At 34.9% G+C, this 17,200-nt stretch overlaps 1 protein-coding gene and 1 long non-coding RNA gene across 2 annotated transcripts in view; both read right to left on the reverse strand.

The window, feature by feature from the left end:
* The window catches only part of LOC126971190 (uncharacterized), a 124,709-nt gene that overhangs the window by 50,869 nt on the left and 56,640 nt on the right, over positions 1–17,200 (reverse strand). The window lies entirely within an intron of this gene.
* The window catches only part of LOC126971147 (ATP-binding cassette sub-family C member 4-like), a 115,465-nt gene that overhangs the window by 48,146 nt on the left and 50,119 nt on the right, over positions 1–17,200 (reverse strand). The window contains exons 3-7 of the mRNA XM_050817297.1: positions 15,804–16,011; positions 12,630–12,855; positions 8,505–8,661; positions 3,886–4,135; positions 1,664–1,912 (exon numbers count right to left, since the gene is read on the reverse strand). Coding sequence (XP_050673254.1) covers positions 1,664–1,912; positions 3,886–4,135; positions 8,505–8,661; positions 12,630–12,855; positions 15,804–16,011 — 1,090 coding nt within the window. The remainder of the gene's footprint in view (positions 1–1,663; positions 1,913–3,885; positions 4,136–8,504; positions 8,662–12,629; positions 12,856–15,803; positions 16,012–17,200) is intronic.

The following is a 17,200-nucleotide window of genomic DNA, read 5'->3' on the forward strand; positions in this document are numbered from 1 at the left end:
GTCTGAAGGGCGCTGTAGCTAGTGAAATTACTGGACGAATGAGACTTGACAACTTATGTCTCAAGGTGACGAGCGCAGTTGTAGTGCCGCTCAGAATTTTTGGGTTTTTCAATAATCCTGAGCGGCACTACATTGTAATGAGCAGGGCGTATCAATTACCATCAGCTGAAAGTCCTGCTCGTCTTGTCACTTATTTTCATAAAAAGGCAGTTTATCAGCCAATAGACAACCACTTTTGACTATTCACTCAAGCAATTCCGATTCAGAACACAAATTAGGTCTAGATGGCAGCCACGCTAGACAAGTGCGCGGAGAGTGGAAACTGATAGCGGCCAAATACATTCGCATACACTCACTCTGGCTACCCGCAGCCAGGCTGCCGTGAAGCAGTAATGTGTAAGCATTACTGTGTTTCGGTCTGAAGGGCGCCGTAGCTAGTGAAATTACTGGGCAAATGACACTTAATATCTTGTCTCAAGGTGACAGGCGCAGTTGTAGTGCCGCTCAGAATTTTTGGGGGTTTCAAGAATCCTGAGCGGCACTGCATTGTAATGGGCAGGGCGTATCAATTACTATCAGCTGAACGTCCTGCTCGTCTTGTCCCTTATTTTCATAAAAATAAAATCAAACGAGATTATCCATATTATTATCACTGAGGATATCAAACTCGTTAATAATTTGGCAATCATAACGAGTCACTGAACTGAATTTGCATTTATTTAAGCTTCTCTAAGCTAGCTTGAAAGATATTCAGCTATTAATAAACAAATAATCTTTTTTTTTCAAGTGGATAAGGCAGCAATCAGGAAATAGATACAATGATAGCTTAATATGGATATGGCTTAATAATGCGAAATGATAACGATTGTTTGGATTACAATAATACATACAGACAATCTTGATAAAGAGCGTTAAAATGCCATATACTTAAATAAAGAGTATAATGACGTGTAGCAATTATATAATATTAATTGTAGCTTTAAATTTCGTTAAATTTTTAAAATTTTTAGTTAAATTTTTAATTTCGTTAAAATTCGTTATTATTAAGACTATAATATGACATAATGTTATTCAAAATAGGATTCTAACTCACTTATTGAACGTCAAAAACTACCACCATTCAAAATAAACTGCCTGAGCCTGAGAAGAACGGGCTCAAGAAACTCAGCGGGATTTTTTTAATATAAAAATATGGATTACAATGTAATATCGTACAATAAACATTTATAATTAAAGAGCCTGATGGTGTTCGCTTCATTATAGTCTGTGGTATTATTAGAAAATCGTTTATGTTATAATAACCTTTCCAACACCAACGTTTTTTTAACAATTCTTTTAAATTTCGTAACGCATTTGTTTTGGACATTTTCTGGGATCATATTGTAAAAGCATATACATCGCCCAATAAAACACTTACTAACTTGACTTAACCGAAGAGTAGGCATAAGTTTATGTTGGTTCCTCGTGTTAATATACATAATATAGGTATACCGCTAACCGCACTGAATACTCTGCACCTTTCCTTCATTTTATACTGCATCTCTGGAACCCATCAGGGCTTCTACAGAAATCGGAACAAACAAAGCCTCATGATTTCCACCTTATTTCCGCCGCTTATTGCCTCCTATCACCACATAAAACTTGGTCTAAAACTATAATTTACCTTTCCGGAGCCAACAAGGCCTGCTATTCCGACGAATGTACCCGGAGGCGCAGTCAACGATATATTACGTAGAGTCTCCACAATAGGACTCTGTTGCCAACTCGCACTGACATTCGACAGCACCAGACTTGGGGATTCCATCAGCTTGTGTTTCTCTTTCTTCATCTCAACGTCGCTCGTTATCACGTTCCCGTTAACACCATTCGATTCTGTTTCATGAGGGTCCAATTCTTCAAGTGCAAGGAATTCCTACAAGTGTTTTATAATTAATTTATAATCTTCTGGATTTACCTAATGTCTGTGACTATATTTAAATAAACTAATTAAAGTTTATCGGATTTGTTGATTTTAACAAAGCATTCGATACCTTAGAACATGAATTTATCTGGGATTCATTACATTTTCAAGGAATACAAACAAAATACATTCGAATCCTGAAAAACGTTTACAAAAAGAGTACTGCACAAATAAAGTTTGAATCTACAGGTGAAGAGTTTGACATTGAAAGATTGTTCGCCAGGGAGACCCTATCTCACCTAAACTGTTTTCAGCCGTCCTAGAAATGATATTCAGGAATCTGAATTGGTCAAAGAAAGGACTAAATATAAATGGCGAAAATCTGAATCATCTACGTTTTGCTGTGATGACTTAATCGTATTTTCTGATAGCCCAGAAACTTTAAATGGAATGTTACAGGAGTTAGCGGATGAGAGTATTAAGGCAGGCCTTTCAATGAATTTAACAAAAACAAAAATAATGACAAATTCTGCACAAACAGTGCAAATAACAGTTAATAACGAGCAAATAGAATACGTTCAATAATATATATACTTAAGGCAGTTAATATCTAATGAAGAATGTATGCAAAAAGAAATAGAAAGAAGAACAGTTAATACGTGGAAACGATACTGGTCACTTAATTCAGTTATGAAGAATAAAGAAATGCCTATGAAAGACAAAAGGAAAGTATTTAATACGTGCATACTACCATGCTTATTGTATGGTTGTCAGACATGGGCATTGACAGAGCAATTAGCCAACAAAATTAAAATTTGTCAGAATGGAATAGAAAGAAGCAAAATAGGAGTAAAAAGAAAGGATTGTCTGAAATTAAAAGCAATTAAAAAGAAGACAAATTTTAAGAATGCATACAAAACATTCAAACAATTAAAATGGAAATGGACAGGTCATATGATGAGAGAAAAGAGAGAGAAATGGGCAAGACTAATAACTGAATAGCAACCACTAGATAGCAAAAGAAATAGAGGTAGACAGCCTATGAGATGGGAAGACGACATCAAGAAAATAGCGGGGCAACTATGGACTCGTATAGCAAAAGATAGGACAGAATGGAAACCTTTGGAGGAGGCCTATGTCGGAAGACAAGCTGTACCACAGTAAAAACCGTTTGCCGATAGCATTTAGAGGCACTTTTTTACTATTTTAGTACCTAGTATGTAAAATTTGTACAGTAATAAAGGCTTTTTTATTTTATAATATTTTATTTTATTTTTTTATTAATTAAAGTAACAAAATTATTTGACTCTTACAATTTGGCGCCTTCAACTAGTTGTAGTAATGATGGTTATGTAAAAATATAAGGTTGGAATGGAAGGTTGATTGGCCAAAGATCGAATAGAAGTGAATACAAAGTTACTAAAGATATTCAATACTCATGTCTACTACATACATGATATTGTCTCTAACCTTGCAATAATGCCTCTGTTATAGTTCTCAACAATATAATAACTTAATTACGTAACCGAAACCACAAGGAAGACATAAATATTATTTATGGACAACATCATAATTTTCTATTTCACTTTTAGTAATCGTGTTAATGACTGCGGCTGCATTTAAAATATTGCTTGCAAGATGGTAAAAACTGTCCCGCATATCCGGATACTTCTAGCTCATCAAAAAAACAGTCTTACATACAAAGGTGAAAATATAACTAAAACCAAAGTGATGCAAAAGCAAGAAGTTAAAAATCTGGCACGAGACTTGTGCCATTGAGTCTCGTACCAGATTTTGATGAAAAATTTTGGCGAAACACGTGTCGAATTGTTTTAAAAACCAATATGGGCGGAATTAACACTAAAGAAAACTTAAATCATTTGTATAATTATGGATTTCCGCAAAGTAACGCCAAATTCAATAAATTTACCTAAAGAGGATTTAACTTCGAAAAAAATTAAAAATAGAAACTTGAAACAAATTACCTCGATCCTTCTGATAGACACTTTTGTTTCCGCAAGAAAAGCAAGTGCCATAGGAAACAGTATGTTGCAGGCCAATTGCAGCAAGTTGTAGTATTGTACCAGCGAGAACGTGATATCGGCTCGGATTTCGCCCCCGAGCAAAACAAACGCAACCAATGCGGAGAACAATATGAACCGTTCCGTGAACACACTGAGAGCCGTCGAGAAGCCCTTTATGAACGAAGTGTGCAGTATAAACTTCACTTCAATCCTGAGGAAATACAAACAGTTCAGTGAATCGAATCTACAAATATTTATCTTCGTATCTCTTCGTATACCATTTCTTCAAAATTGTGACAGTAAATACATTTGACTCTTGAGTCGCTTTCTGGAATCATTCTCAGAGGTTTTTTTTATGAAAATAAGGGACGAGACGAGCAGGACGTTCAGATGATGGTAATTGATACGCCCTGCCCATTACAATGCAGTGTCACTCAGGATTCTTGAAGAACCCAAAAATTCTGGGCGGCACAACAATTACGCTCGACACCTTGAGACATAAGATGTTAAGTCTCATTTGCGCAGTAATTTCACTAGCTACGGCGCCCTTCAGACCGAAACACAGTAACGTTTACACATTACTGCTTCACGGCAGAAATAGGCGCCGTTGTGGTACCCATTCCGGTAACCTGTGTAAAGGAGCCTCCCATTCGTAAGATCCTTCTGACAGACACTTTTGTTTCCGCCAGAAAAGTAACCATAGTAAAAATACTATTAACATTAATTATCTTCACATTTTAATGAGCTGATATAAAAAGTAAGTAATTAAAACTGATACGATATACGTTGTATTGCAATGGTTGTTAACCCGATGTTGACTGTTGCAGTCATTGAACTTTTCCTCTTAACGGCTAACCCACTAGTCAACGAAAACTTTACGATATACCATACGATACGGATGTCTACAAAAAAACTTGTTCAGTGCGATAATTAAACTCATGTTTTTAAATCAAAATTAGGGACGAGACGAGCGGGACGTTCAGCTGATGGTAATTGATACGACCTGCCCATTACAATGCAGTGCCGCTCAGGATTCTTGAAAACCGCCAAAAATTCTGAGCAGCACTACAATTGCGCTCGTCTCTTTGAGACATAAGATGTTAAGTCTCATTTGCCCAGTAATTTCACTAGCTACGGCGCCCTTTTGACCGAAATACAGTAATGTTTACACATTAATGCTTCACGGCAGAAATAGACGCCGTTGTGGTACCCATAATCAAGCCGGCATCGGCAAAGGAGCCTCCCACTGGTATTGAATTGAATGACCTTAGTTTTTTCTACTAGATGGCAGTTTATTACGAAATTGTACTCCTTCATACATTATAGTTTTTTGTATTCATACATTATACTGCTATACTTAGCTCTCAATTTTTTATTTATAAATTAAAATTGGCAAAACCTACTTAAAGTTTTTATATGTATATTCATAGATATTGTCATTTTATGCTAGCTAATGCCCGCGACTACGTCCGCGTTGATAAAGAGTGTTTAAAAGTAACAAGCAAGTTTGGAATTGAAGTTTATCCCATGTCCTATTCAAGTTCCGCTTCCCGTTTTCGTTCCCGTTGTTCCCAACATATTATATGAATCTTATTTCGAGGAAGATTGTTATGACAAACTAAGCCTACTACCTATTGGTATTGTTATAGCTACTCGTTTCGTATTGACGTGAGTTTCAGTTTTACAAAAATCCCGCGGGAACCATGGATTTTTTCTGGGAAAAAACTACTAGCCTTTGTCCTTTCCCAAACTCTAGTCTATCGCTGTACCAAATTTAATCAAAATCGGTTCAGTATCTCCGGCGTAAAAGCGCAAGAAACAAACTTACATTCACGTATATAATATTAGTAGGGTTATACAAATGATTTGAGTTTTATTTAGTGTTAATTCCGCCAATATTTGTCTTTAAGCAATTCGACACGTGTTTCGCCTCTACCCGAGGCATCCTCAGGACGTTGGTCTCGCCAAAATCTGGCACGAGACTGATCGACGAATCAGTCTCGTGGCGAAACACGTGTCGAATTGTTTAAAGACTTTAGATTGGCGGAATGAACACTAAAGAAAACTCAAATAATTTGTATAATTATGGATTTCCGCAAAGTAACGCCTACTTCAATAAAAATATTAGTAGGAATCAAATCCCCTTGGGTAAGAGGTCTACATGAATTAAAGTGTTTCGAGTTTATGATACATCAAATAAAACATTCACCTGTCATATTATTAATACTACTTATTGGTCTATTATAACAATTAATAATTATTATCTTAGATTACGACGCATGTAAGCTGTTTACATTGTCTATCTAATATGATTTAATTACTCGTGTCGATCAATTAAGTGAATGATAAAACAGTTATGCATAATCTCTATAACATAATTCTTGTATACAGATACGTTTGTAGAACATATACAACAATGAGATGTAGGTACAGAATTTTATAATAGAATTACTTAGATTAAGGATTGGTCTCCGGTGCGCTCCAGCTAGATACCGCAGGCGTAGTCGCAAAGTGCGGCAATTAATACAACGCCCAGGTGGGCTTACTCGAGCCAATCTCGAACAATGTGTGACGTTGACGTGCCACTTTGCTGATAATTGAAACTAAAGCGGGTGGCGTAGTAAAACTTTGTTAAAATAATTACTACAAGAAATAAGAAAGACACTGGGATCGCATACCATCAGTAAGTATTTTGTATTTTATTAATTTCAATGTAAAATAGCACGAAGCGTGTGTTACGAAATTTGAAAGATGCCATTTAGTGTCAAGATGTCACGCACACAAGCATCTTATAGTTGCCGTTATAAAAAACCTACTGTTCTTATTTAGGTAGTGCGGTATCTAGTTGGAGAGCAACCCTTAATCTAAGTAGAATAAATTTTATTTAATAAGAATGAAATTTCTAGTCATTTATTCTTATGACATAAGTTCCCAAAAATATTAATACTATCCGTACAAAAGCTAATGACTGAAAGGTGTCCGTTATATTGCCTTCTTTAATGTTGTTCTTTCTGCAAAGGTAAAGGCACGAGGAATATTTTTTTAAGGATTTCTGTATTGCTACGTACATAAAGAAAGAAACAAAGAAAAACATTTATTTTAACACACACACAAATAACAAAATAATAATAATAATAGAAATAACACATACGTAGACACACAGTTTTCTTAGTACGTACATGAATGTTTGAAGTCGGTATTTTCACGTATAATTTTTCTAATAATCTCTAATATATAAAATTCTCATGGTGTTAAACTTTGAACTCCTCCGAAACGGTTTGACCGATGCTCATGAAATGTTGAGTGCATATTGGGTAGGTCTGAGAATCGGACAACATCAATCGGACAATATTTTTCATCCCCCTAAATGTTAAGGGTGGTTCACACGATTTTTTTTTATTTTTTTTTTAAATTTGTTCGATTATGAGTCAGCATTAAAAAATACATACAACTTCAAATTTTCACCCATCTACGATCAACAGTTACTTTTGTATCGCGATTTTAATATCGGCAATACAACGTTTGGTGGGTCAGCAAGTAATATCTAGCAATACGGACTACAAATTCTCAGTAGATATCACTTGATCTAATAAAGATATTATTATAACTCATAAACCTACTTTGTATTAAATATCTGCTTGGCAACAAGGCTAATAACCACATATTAAAATGATATGTGATTATTGCTGATATTAAATCCCTACTAATATAATAAATGTGAATGTACGTTTGTTTGTTACGCTTTTACGCTGAAGATACTGAACTGATTTTGATGGTTTTTGGTATAGCGATAGCCTAGAGCTTGGGAAAGGACATAGACTAAAGTTAACCCGGTGAGTTAATATATTTGTGATAATTTGAAATATACGTTGATGAGCTATTGCTATACCAATAGTAGGTTTAGTTTGCATTAGAAATCTTCCTCGAAATAAGGTTTATATAATATGTTGGGAACGGGAGAAAAAACGGGATAATCATCAATTATTCCAAACTTGCTTATTGTGTTTAAAAACCCTTAATCTACGTGGACGAAGTCGCGGGCTAGTAAGTATATATATATACAGGTTGTCCCAAAGTTATGGGACATGAAGGGAAAGTACCTTAAATATCAAACATAGGCTATTTTACTGAAAGAAGACTTTATGTTATTTTTAAAAGTTAGTACTTCTGCATTCAAAGATTTTCTAAAAATTACTTGCCTAGTCTGGGAATCGAACCGACTGAAATGTAAAAAAAACAGCCCTACTTTTATGATGCCAATCGAACGAACGGCCAAAAACTAATAACTCTTCTTATATCTTCGATATTTAAGGTACTTTCCCTTCATGTCCCATAACTTTGGGACAGCCTGTATATCTTGTTCATTGGTTGACTTCTAGTCTAAACCTCTATCTGCGTTTTATTTATGCAGTAAAATTTAATTTAATAATTATCACCTACCTACTATCTCGCCCACATTTATGATATAATATTTCAAATTATTATAAAATATCTAATACAACAAAAAAACTGCACATTAATATATCACTTCCGTGTTAAGTGAGTACTAATTAATAAGTTATTTTATAATTTCAACTTACTTTCGTAGTTGGTCGACGATTTTCTCAAATGGCTTCTCCCAAGCATACATTTTGATAACTTGAACTCCGTTGACTAGTTCACTCATAACCTTCACTCTTTGGTCTGTGCGTTTGGCGATTTTACCTCGAAACTTGCCTTGTAAGTTACTTAGATACGCTGAAATTAAATTTAATGTTTAGTAACCGGTTTTATGTAACTGCTTCGAGGTTCTCTACAGTGTACCGGGATTCAATACATAGTCATCATCATCAGCCGAAGACGTCCACTGCTGGACAAAGACCTCCCCTAAAGATTTCCACAATCCGTTCTGTGTTACCCTCAACCAACGTATTCCGGCGATCTTGACCAGATCGTAGGTCCATTTTGTGGGGGCCTACCAACATTGCGTCTTCCGGTACATGGTCACTATTTGAGGACTTTTCTGCCCCAACGGCCCACCGCCACTTCAGTTTCGCAATCATTTTGGCTATGTCGGTGACTTTGGTTCTCCTACGGATCTCATTTCCGATTCGATCTCGCAGGGAAACTCCGCACATAGTCTTTTCCATTGGCTCAGAGCGACCATGAACTTTCTCATAAGGCCATAGTTAGCGACCACGTCTGCATACCGTAAGTCATCACTGGCAACAGACACTGGTCGAAAACCTTCGCCTTCAGACACCGCGGTATTTGGGACGAGAAAATTTTACGGAGCTTAACGAAAGCTGCCCTACAAATAGAACATTGTGGAAAATAGTGAAGAGTACAAGGGTGAAAAGTATTGTATACAAGCTGCCCAATGACTTTCTATATGCACACATATTATTATCTCTTCTTATTAGTTGTGTGTCAACAGTCACTGCCCGAAATTCTAAATTCAACATACGTAGTAACCTGAACTGAATAAATATTAATTTATATTGCTGCTTATTGACCAAGAATATTTTAAACAAGTGGAGTAAATGCGGCAATGTATAGATATAGCAGTCTAAGCTTACTATGGTGTAATTTGTTTTAATGCGACGTGATTTGTCGCTGTATAGAACGTCATTGGAGCTGCCACATATTTTCCAAGGTCATGAGTTTGCATTATCCTATACAACCGTGTATCATAACGACGTTTTTCAATAAAGTTCTAGAAGATAGTAAAAAATAAACCAAAGAATTAAAGATATAAGAATATATAATATATACTATAAGAAACTCGAAAACAGTATTTGTATTTAAACACTGTACATTACTTTAATATAAATATATAATTAATATATTTCTGTTCTATTACATTTATATGTTATTTTTATATGAAAGATGGCAGATTACAGCATATAGTGTTTAATGTGTTTTAATGTGTTTCTATTTCTTTTTTATATTTTAGTGTTTACTGGCACTCCGACAGTTACCCTCAAACCCAGTACTTAGATGCTGAAAATCATCGGCCTTTTCTTTAGCCACACAGTTTAGTGTTACAGTGTAGTTTTAGTTAAGTTAGGATTAGGAATATATTATTAAGTATTTAGATTGTATTTTTATGTGTGTGGTATGGAATAATTTTTTTTTCTTATTCTTAAATATGTCTATTTCGCATTAGTGTGCGTGTATTGCTCAAAATAAAGGTTAGTTCTAAACACAACTTTTTTTAACGACGTTTTCACAGCTATCATAGTCTATCTAGACGTACAAATGATTCTAAGACACCAACTGAGTTGCATACGTTTTGTGTTCTCATGCCACTAAACACTTTCTATCAAACTTCTATCAAATTAATGATTTAATAATAATAATATTGACACACTTTTACACAAATTATCTTGCCCCAAACTAGGCAGAGCCTGTACTATGGGTACAAGACAATGATGTATAAAAGAGAATGTATGTTTGTATGTTCCCTAATAACTCCTAAACTATTCGACCGATCTTAATGAAATCTTTTGTAATAGATTCGTTGAAGCTCAAGGAAGGTTACATATATAGTTTGTCGTGTCACGATCCCACCCACGCACTCACCCACGCATTTACCATATCTCTCGAACCTTTTATTGACAGAACAACGTCTGTCGGGTCAGCTAGTATTTAATACGATACACTTACTTAAACGTACATATTAAACATATAAACATTCATGACTCGGAAACAAACATCAAAATTCATGTTATAAATGATTGCACCTACCGGGATTCGAGCCCGGGACCTCTAACTTAATAGTCAGGGTAAGGAACCATTCGGCTATATGGGTCGTCTTCGCCTGGTTTAACTTTGTGTTGTAGATAAAACTGAGCTAACATCTTTTAGCAACTTTTTATGATTACAAATCTATTTTCAGTGAGTGTTGTTGGAATTTAGCGGCGGAACAAACGACTTTAATCACTATCACACATGTACTTACGATAATCAAGTACAATAAGCCGTCATAAATAGGATCAATATTATTATACCAGAACCTTATGTACACAGTAATTCCTCTAATCCTCCACTATAAAATTAATATAGGATTAAACAGGGAAAATGAGATTTTAAGTAAGAAGTAAGCACATAAGACATGATAAAACACAGATGAACATAAGAGATAAATAATGGAAATATCTCAATGCCATCTAACGTATAATCTGCTTCGGTCTGTAAACTGAAGTACTTAGATAGTGCCTCTTGCTGCTAAACAACCGATGAAAACAGGCCAGGTTTATTACTGTAGTTTGCGTAACAAGCACGTTGTATTACGGCCGTTCCCAATATATAGTCTATCTATTACTTGAGATAAAAATCGTAACTATCGTTGACTTTTCTGTCCCAAAAAACTTATCGACGGCAATTCACCCTGTCCCATCCGTGCAGGCTGTCTATCAAAAGGACGACGTATAGCTTACCAGCGATATAAAGTTTGTATGGAAATTGCAATTCACGTGTCCGAATATAAGGCGATAAGAATGACTTATCGGGTAATATACCCGACAGCTTTAGATTATTGATAGCTAATTACTGACAGTAGAAGGTAGTAATTTATCTCTATCTGTACATAGTATATTGGAAACGGCCGTTATGTTCATGAATTGCTCAAAATAGAGGTTAAATGTCAACAGCTCTCTGTCTTGAAAATGAACGACAAAATGACCCAGATGTGTCATCTATATAAATGTGTGAAGCTTAATTCCTGCATTATTATCGGGAAATTAAACAAAGTTTCCAGGTTTGTTGAGTTTCCCGTTTCAATGATGATTCAAAAGTCATCACGGGGTGGGATCGAAATATCTGGAAACTCAACCCTCGAATCATTGTAAATATTACGTTAATACGTGCTAACAGCGTTCAAAATCACGATATTTTTGAAGTGAAACCTTCTTTAGGGGCGTTGAGCACTGTTCTTGGGATGGGTATAAAATGTTAAACTCGCGTCAGGACACGTGACCTGATCGAAAATTCGTAACACAGTCGTTGAAATTATGGATGAAAGTTGATTTTTCACAAAGATAAACTTTTTAATCTAAAATAATTGTAATAATTCAAAAGTGTTAATGTTTTTATGAAATATAAATTGTCAAAGTGTACTATAGTGCAATAAATGAATATTGTATTTAACCACATAAATACTAGCAATACTTTTATACTGATAAATAAAGCAATTCGTGCGAAATTATTCCCTAACCTTTTGTGGGGCGATGTATATGCTTTTACAACAGGATCCCAGAGAATGTTCAAAACAAAAGTATTACGTTATTCAAAAGAATTGTTAAAAAACGCTTGTGTGGTAAAGGTTACTATAACATAAATGACCACAGATTGGGAATGGAGCGACCGCCCTCAGACTATTAAATAACAAGTTTAATTGTACAATGTTACTTTTTAAATGTTACTTTAATTGTAAAACATATTTTTGATGAAAAAAAAAAGCCCGCTGAGTTTGCTGCGCCCATTCTTCTCAGGCCAGAGGCATTCATTTTGGAATGGGTGGTAGTTGTTTTTTGACTTTCAATAAGTGATTTCACATCCTATTTTGAATAAAAATATTTGAATTTGAACCATTACAAAATATTCAAAAATGCACAACTTTAATGTCATACTTCTGCCGGCACTCCCGGAGTGCAAGCCGTATTTATTAAAAGGTGCTTGAAAACTTGTTTACTTAATAGATTATGGGCATGATTAAAACTTACCTTGAACGAATATACTTTGAGTTATTATAACAGCAAGGGCGGCTATCGTCGCCAATCCTATATGTTGCCACACCAAATAGCATACGACTATCACCACTATTGGCATCACCCATAAATTGTTCAGATAAAGGGCGACCAGGTCAAACCGATTTACGTCGTTCGACATTAAGTTAATTACTTGGCCCGGCTCAGTTTGACTTAGACCAACACGATTAAGGCGAAGTATCTGTAAATGAATTAATTATGTTAGTTATATGTATAACACGACCATTATGTTCACAAGGCATCCTTACACAAACAATGAATTCAAGCTCTAAAGGTTGATGCATCCAATATACGATAACTTATATCTATACTAATATTATAAAGCTGCAGTGTTTGTTTGTTTGTTTGAACGCGTTAATCTCTGGTACTACTGGTCCGATTTGAATGATTCTTTCAGTGTTGGGTAGTCCATTTATCGAGGAAGGCTATAGGCTATGTTTTTTTTTTGAAAATTAAGGATCCGTAATAAAATTGCTATTTTGTAACACAAGGTGTAAAATCGAAAACCTATTTTTGCGTGCGCTATTTTATTACTTATAAAACTATCGCGTGAATTATACTTTATATGGCAAAACAACGTTTGCCGGGTCAGCTATATATTATAAAAGTTTATTCTTTATTACTTTTTATAAAAATTTTGACATTATTTAAACACGATTCATATATTGGATGCAGCATCTTATAAACTAATTTGTTTTGTTTATTACAGCCATTGTCAGATAGTCTTTTTGCTTGAAAAGAGTGGCCATTGAGTTTCTTGTATGTTCATCTCACGACCTTAAATTTTGCGAACATAATAATATGGTGGCACGCATTTTAAATTATAAAAGAAATATTTATAGTAACGATTCAAATTTGCTTAGTTTAAGCCTAATTGAATAAAGTTAATTTGACTTTGATTATAAATCTTAGCCTAATAGTTTTATCATATTGTAATTAAATATGCGGACAGGAGTTTATTAATCGACATTCGAAACAAAATATAGAATCGTTGTTCATCTTTAAGGCGAAGAGTAAGCAAAAAACACGCAAACATGGTGTTTTTAGACAAGTTTTGTGGTGAAAGTATAGCATTTCCAGCTATGAACACTACTTAATCCTGTTACACATATCCTTAAGTCTTATTTGTAGGTTGCTAATGCTTGCTGTTGGTTATAGTTAACACTGCCGAGCCTTTTTGAACTACCACTTTTCTTTGAAGCTAAACAAGTTTTTTGGTATGGCGTGACGCATTTTTTGGTACTTCTCTCCGAATAGTTATTCTAATAGCTTGTACATTTTGTGTAGGTTCATTTATTCAGATTTGTAGTGAATAACGAGGATTGTAAGCATATAAACTGTTTTCCACACAGGAATTTTGAAAATATTGGCTTTGTTACATAGATGGCGGGCCGTCGGCCGTGAACTCATATCGCTCAAGGTCGCTGGCATTTAATTTCGCCTTAAGTAAATCCTGAAAAATATTACTGAATTCGCCTTGTTCTTCTCGCGTTGTGTTATTTGGGTGCACTCAATACTTCCTTTTCTTCTTAGAAGCTGCTGAGCTCCACAAGATCAATAATTCTTCATCGGATGACGAACTTTCTAGTGCCATGTTGCATGTGCAAAGACCCAAACGAAACTAGAACGCGAGAATTTGCACGCCGCTTGTGTGCTTTGGAACTCTTGGGCGGGCAACGGTCACTAGAACGCAGAACTCTGACCGCTCTCTGTCTGCGCGGGCTCTTATAGTCTTGTCTATAGTGGCGAAATTAACCTTTGTATTCTAATGTTATTGTAGATATAATATGTACAATATTGTACTGCCATTGCTATTACTATAAAATAAAATAAGCTAAAAGTGCAATCCATTTTAAAAGGAATGTTTTCATAACTAATGTGTTTGGTGTGTGTTTTATTCATTAATTTAGGGCTTATATGAAAATATTTGGTCGTTACGACACGCTTGGCAGATGTGAATACCTGACCCGTATGTTTTGTGGTTTACATTAATTAATAATTGCCAACGACGGTTATACATTCGTTTCAAATTGAATAGCATCATAAACTTAACATAAACCTCGCAGTTTGGTTTTCGAACTCATTTGTAAGTTAGTCGACGCTTCGTAAGGCTGGCAAATACACTTGTTATTCCTCTCGTGTTTGTTACAAGAGCGTAGGAGCCGCGGTGATTACATACCATCAGGTGACACTTAGGAAAGTAAGGCTGTATTACTAATTTCCTAACACTAGAAAATCTTCGCAAGAACCAATATTTTATGATTTGTCCGATCCTTCACTACGGAATTGGTATACAGAAGGCATAGAAGGCATTTATTTTCTCAAAATTGATTCCTTTTTAATTTTTTTTGTTGTCATTTCTAAAATACTACATTGTCACCGCTTCGGAAACAAATGGCGCTCTGAGGGAGTAGATGCGGCGCAAGAAACTCGCCCAGCATTCTTTTTTTGCGCTCTTTTTAATAAAATATACAATATTATACTGTCATTGCTATTGCTATAAAATAATCATAATCTAGTCCCAGGCTGTCGGACTTAGATATCCAGCTGTGGAGTAGTAGGATTTACGACAAAACCATTTGTTTGTATATTTGTAACCGACTTCTTTGGGCGCGATTTTGACCCACTTTAAACGGCTAGATTTCGTTCAAACTTTGTAGATTTATCGAGGACCGATGACATTACACTAATTTGATAAAATTATTAATTTTTTTTTTCAAAAAACCGTGCGATGTAGAACAATTATTATTTTTTATAATGAAATATATAATATTTTTTTACACTATTTTCAATTTAAATTTCTTTTCTTTTTTTTTTGTTGAATTTTATATAAAGCGTGTTCTTTAGTTTTTTTTTTAACTATTATTTATTTAATAAAACATTTAAGTTTATTTATAGATAATGCCTGAACAGTGGCTGGGACTTTATTATAAAAGTGTATACGTTAACCCTTAAAGCTATTATGTATCTTATGAAGCCAACTAGAATTAGCTACAAGCAATCCCTTATTTCTAGTGTTATAATATTGAAAACACCAATAAGAGCAAAAAGGTGAAGATTTTTGTGAAAGTAGGTATATTAAATTTTCAAAAATGTACTTTCTTTGAGATATTTATATATATTACTTACTTTTCTGTATAACAATGAGCAGCTTGCTATTCTTACTCTCATGCCGACACGCCCTTGGCCCAACTGCGTGTGACTCAAACAGACAGCGGTTAATATGGTCGCGACGTTCAGGAGGAAATTATAAATATGGGCGTTCCTATAAGTCTCCGCTGTTTTTTCGCCAGAAAAGTATCCAATGAATAATGCCAGGGTAAAAGGAATGGTGGGCCTGAAAGAAAAATATTATTACATTGACTATAATGGCAGAAACTAGAACAAAGAGTTTCGAAATAATACGAGCATATGACCTGAATTAGAAGCATCGTTAGGTCATACGGTCAGTTTGACGACCTCAAAGCCTAGTGGAGAGTTACCTACACTAGGTAAGGCTGAGATCCATAGAGCGTACTTTTTTTTTAATGAAAATAAGAGACCAGACGAGCAGGACGCTCAGCTGATGGTAATTGACACGCCCTGCCCATTACAATGCAGTGCCGCTCAGGATTCTTGAAAAACCCCAAAAATTCAACATACACAAATAAAAACAAACATCCATATTCATCATATAAATGATTGCACCTACCGGGATTCGAACCGTCAACGAATAGTCAGGGTCACTAACCATTCGGCTATATGGGTCGTCAATATAAATAGGTATGTAATCGTAATTTTAAGCCAATATTCTTTCATTGTCAAGTATGGTGTTAGATAATTTGTGTGATATTATAATCTACTATACTATAGTAAGCCTTCTTGGTCAAAGAAGCTTTACTATATGTCTTGCATATGTGCTCAGTGAGTCCTAGTATACTGGTATTTTATTTTATTATTAAATCCCAAGACCTATGAAGGAGCCCTTAATTCTAACTTATTCAATCATAATTATTCTGAATATACAATTAATTTCTAACATGCGTTATATTCATATAATACTAGCTGACCCAGCAAACATTGTAATGCCGATATTAAAATCGGGATACAAAAGTAACTGTTGATCGTAGATAGATGAAAATTTGAAGTTGTATGTATTTATTAAAGCTGACTCATAATCAAACAAATTAAAAAAAAATGTCAAAAAAAAAATTCGTGTGGACCCGCCCTTAAAATTTAGGGGTATGAAAAATAGATGTTGGCCGATTCTCAGACCTACTCAATATGCTCACAAAATTTCATGAGAATACGGAAACGAACATTGTGACACGAGAATTTTATATATAAGATAATATGTATTGTTACGGAAGGGTTAGGATGTTTAACTTGATTTTTCCCGAAACTGGACTCTCGTCATTCACTTTCAACGCCCACAAAATAAAATACACAGCATCCCTAAGGATGTTTTCATTTCAAAAATCTAATTATAGAAAACGACATATATCGTAGCGGAATAGCAGGCGCTTCTTGATTACAACACCGATAGT

Source organism: Leptidea sinapis, chromosome 23, assembly GCF_905404315.1.
Source record: "Leptidea sinapis chromosome 23, ilLepSina1.1, whole genome shotgun sequence".
Lineage (NCBI taxonomy): Eukaryota > Metazoa > Arthropoda > Insecta > Lepidoptera > Pieridae > Leptidea > Leptidea sinapis.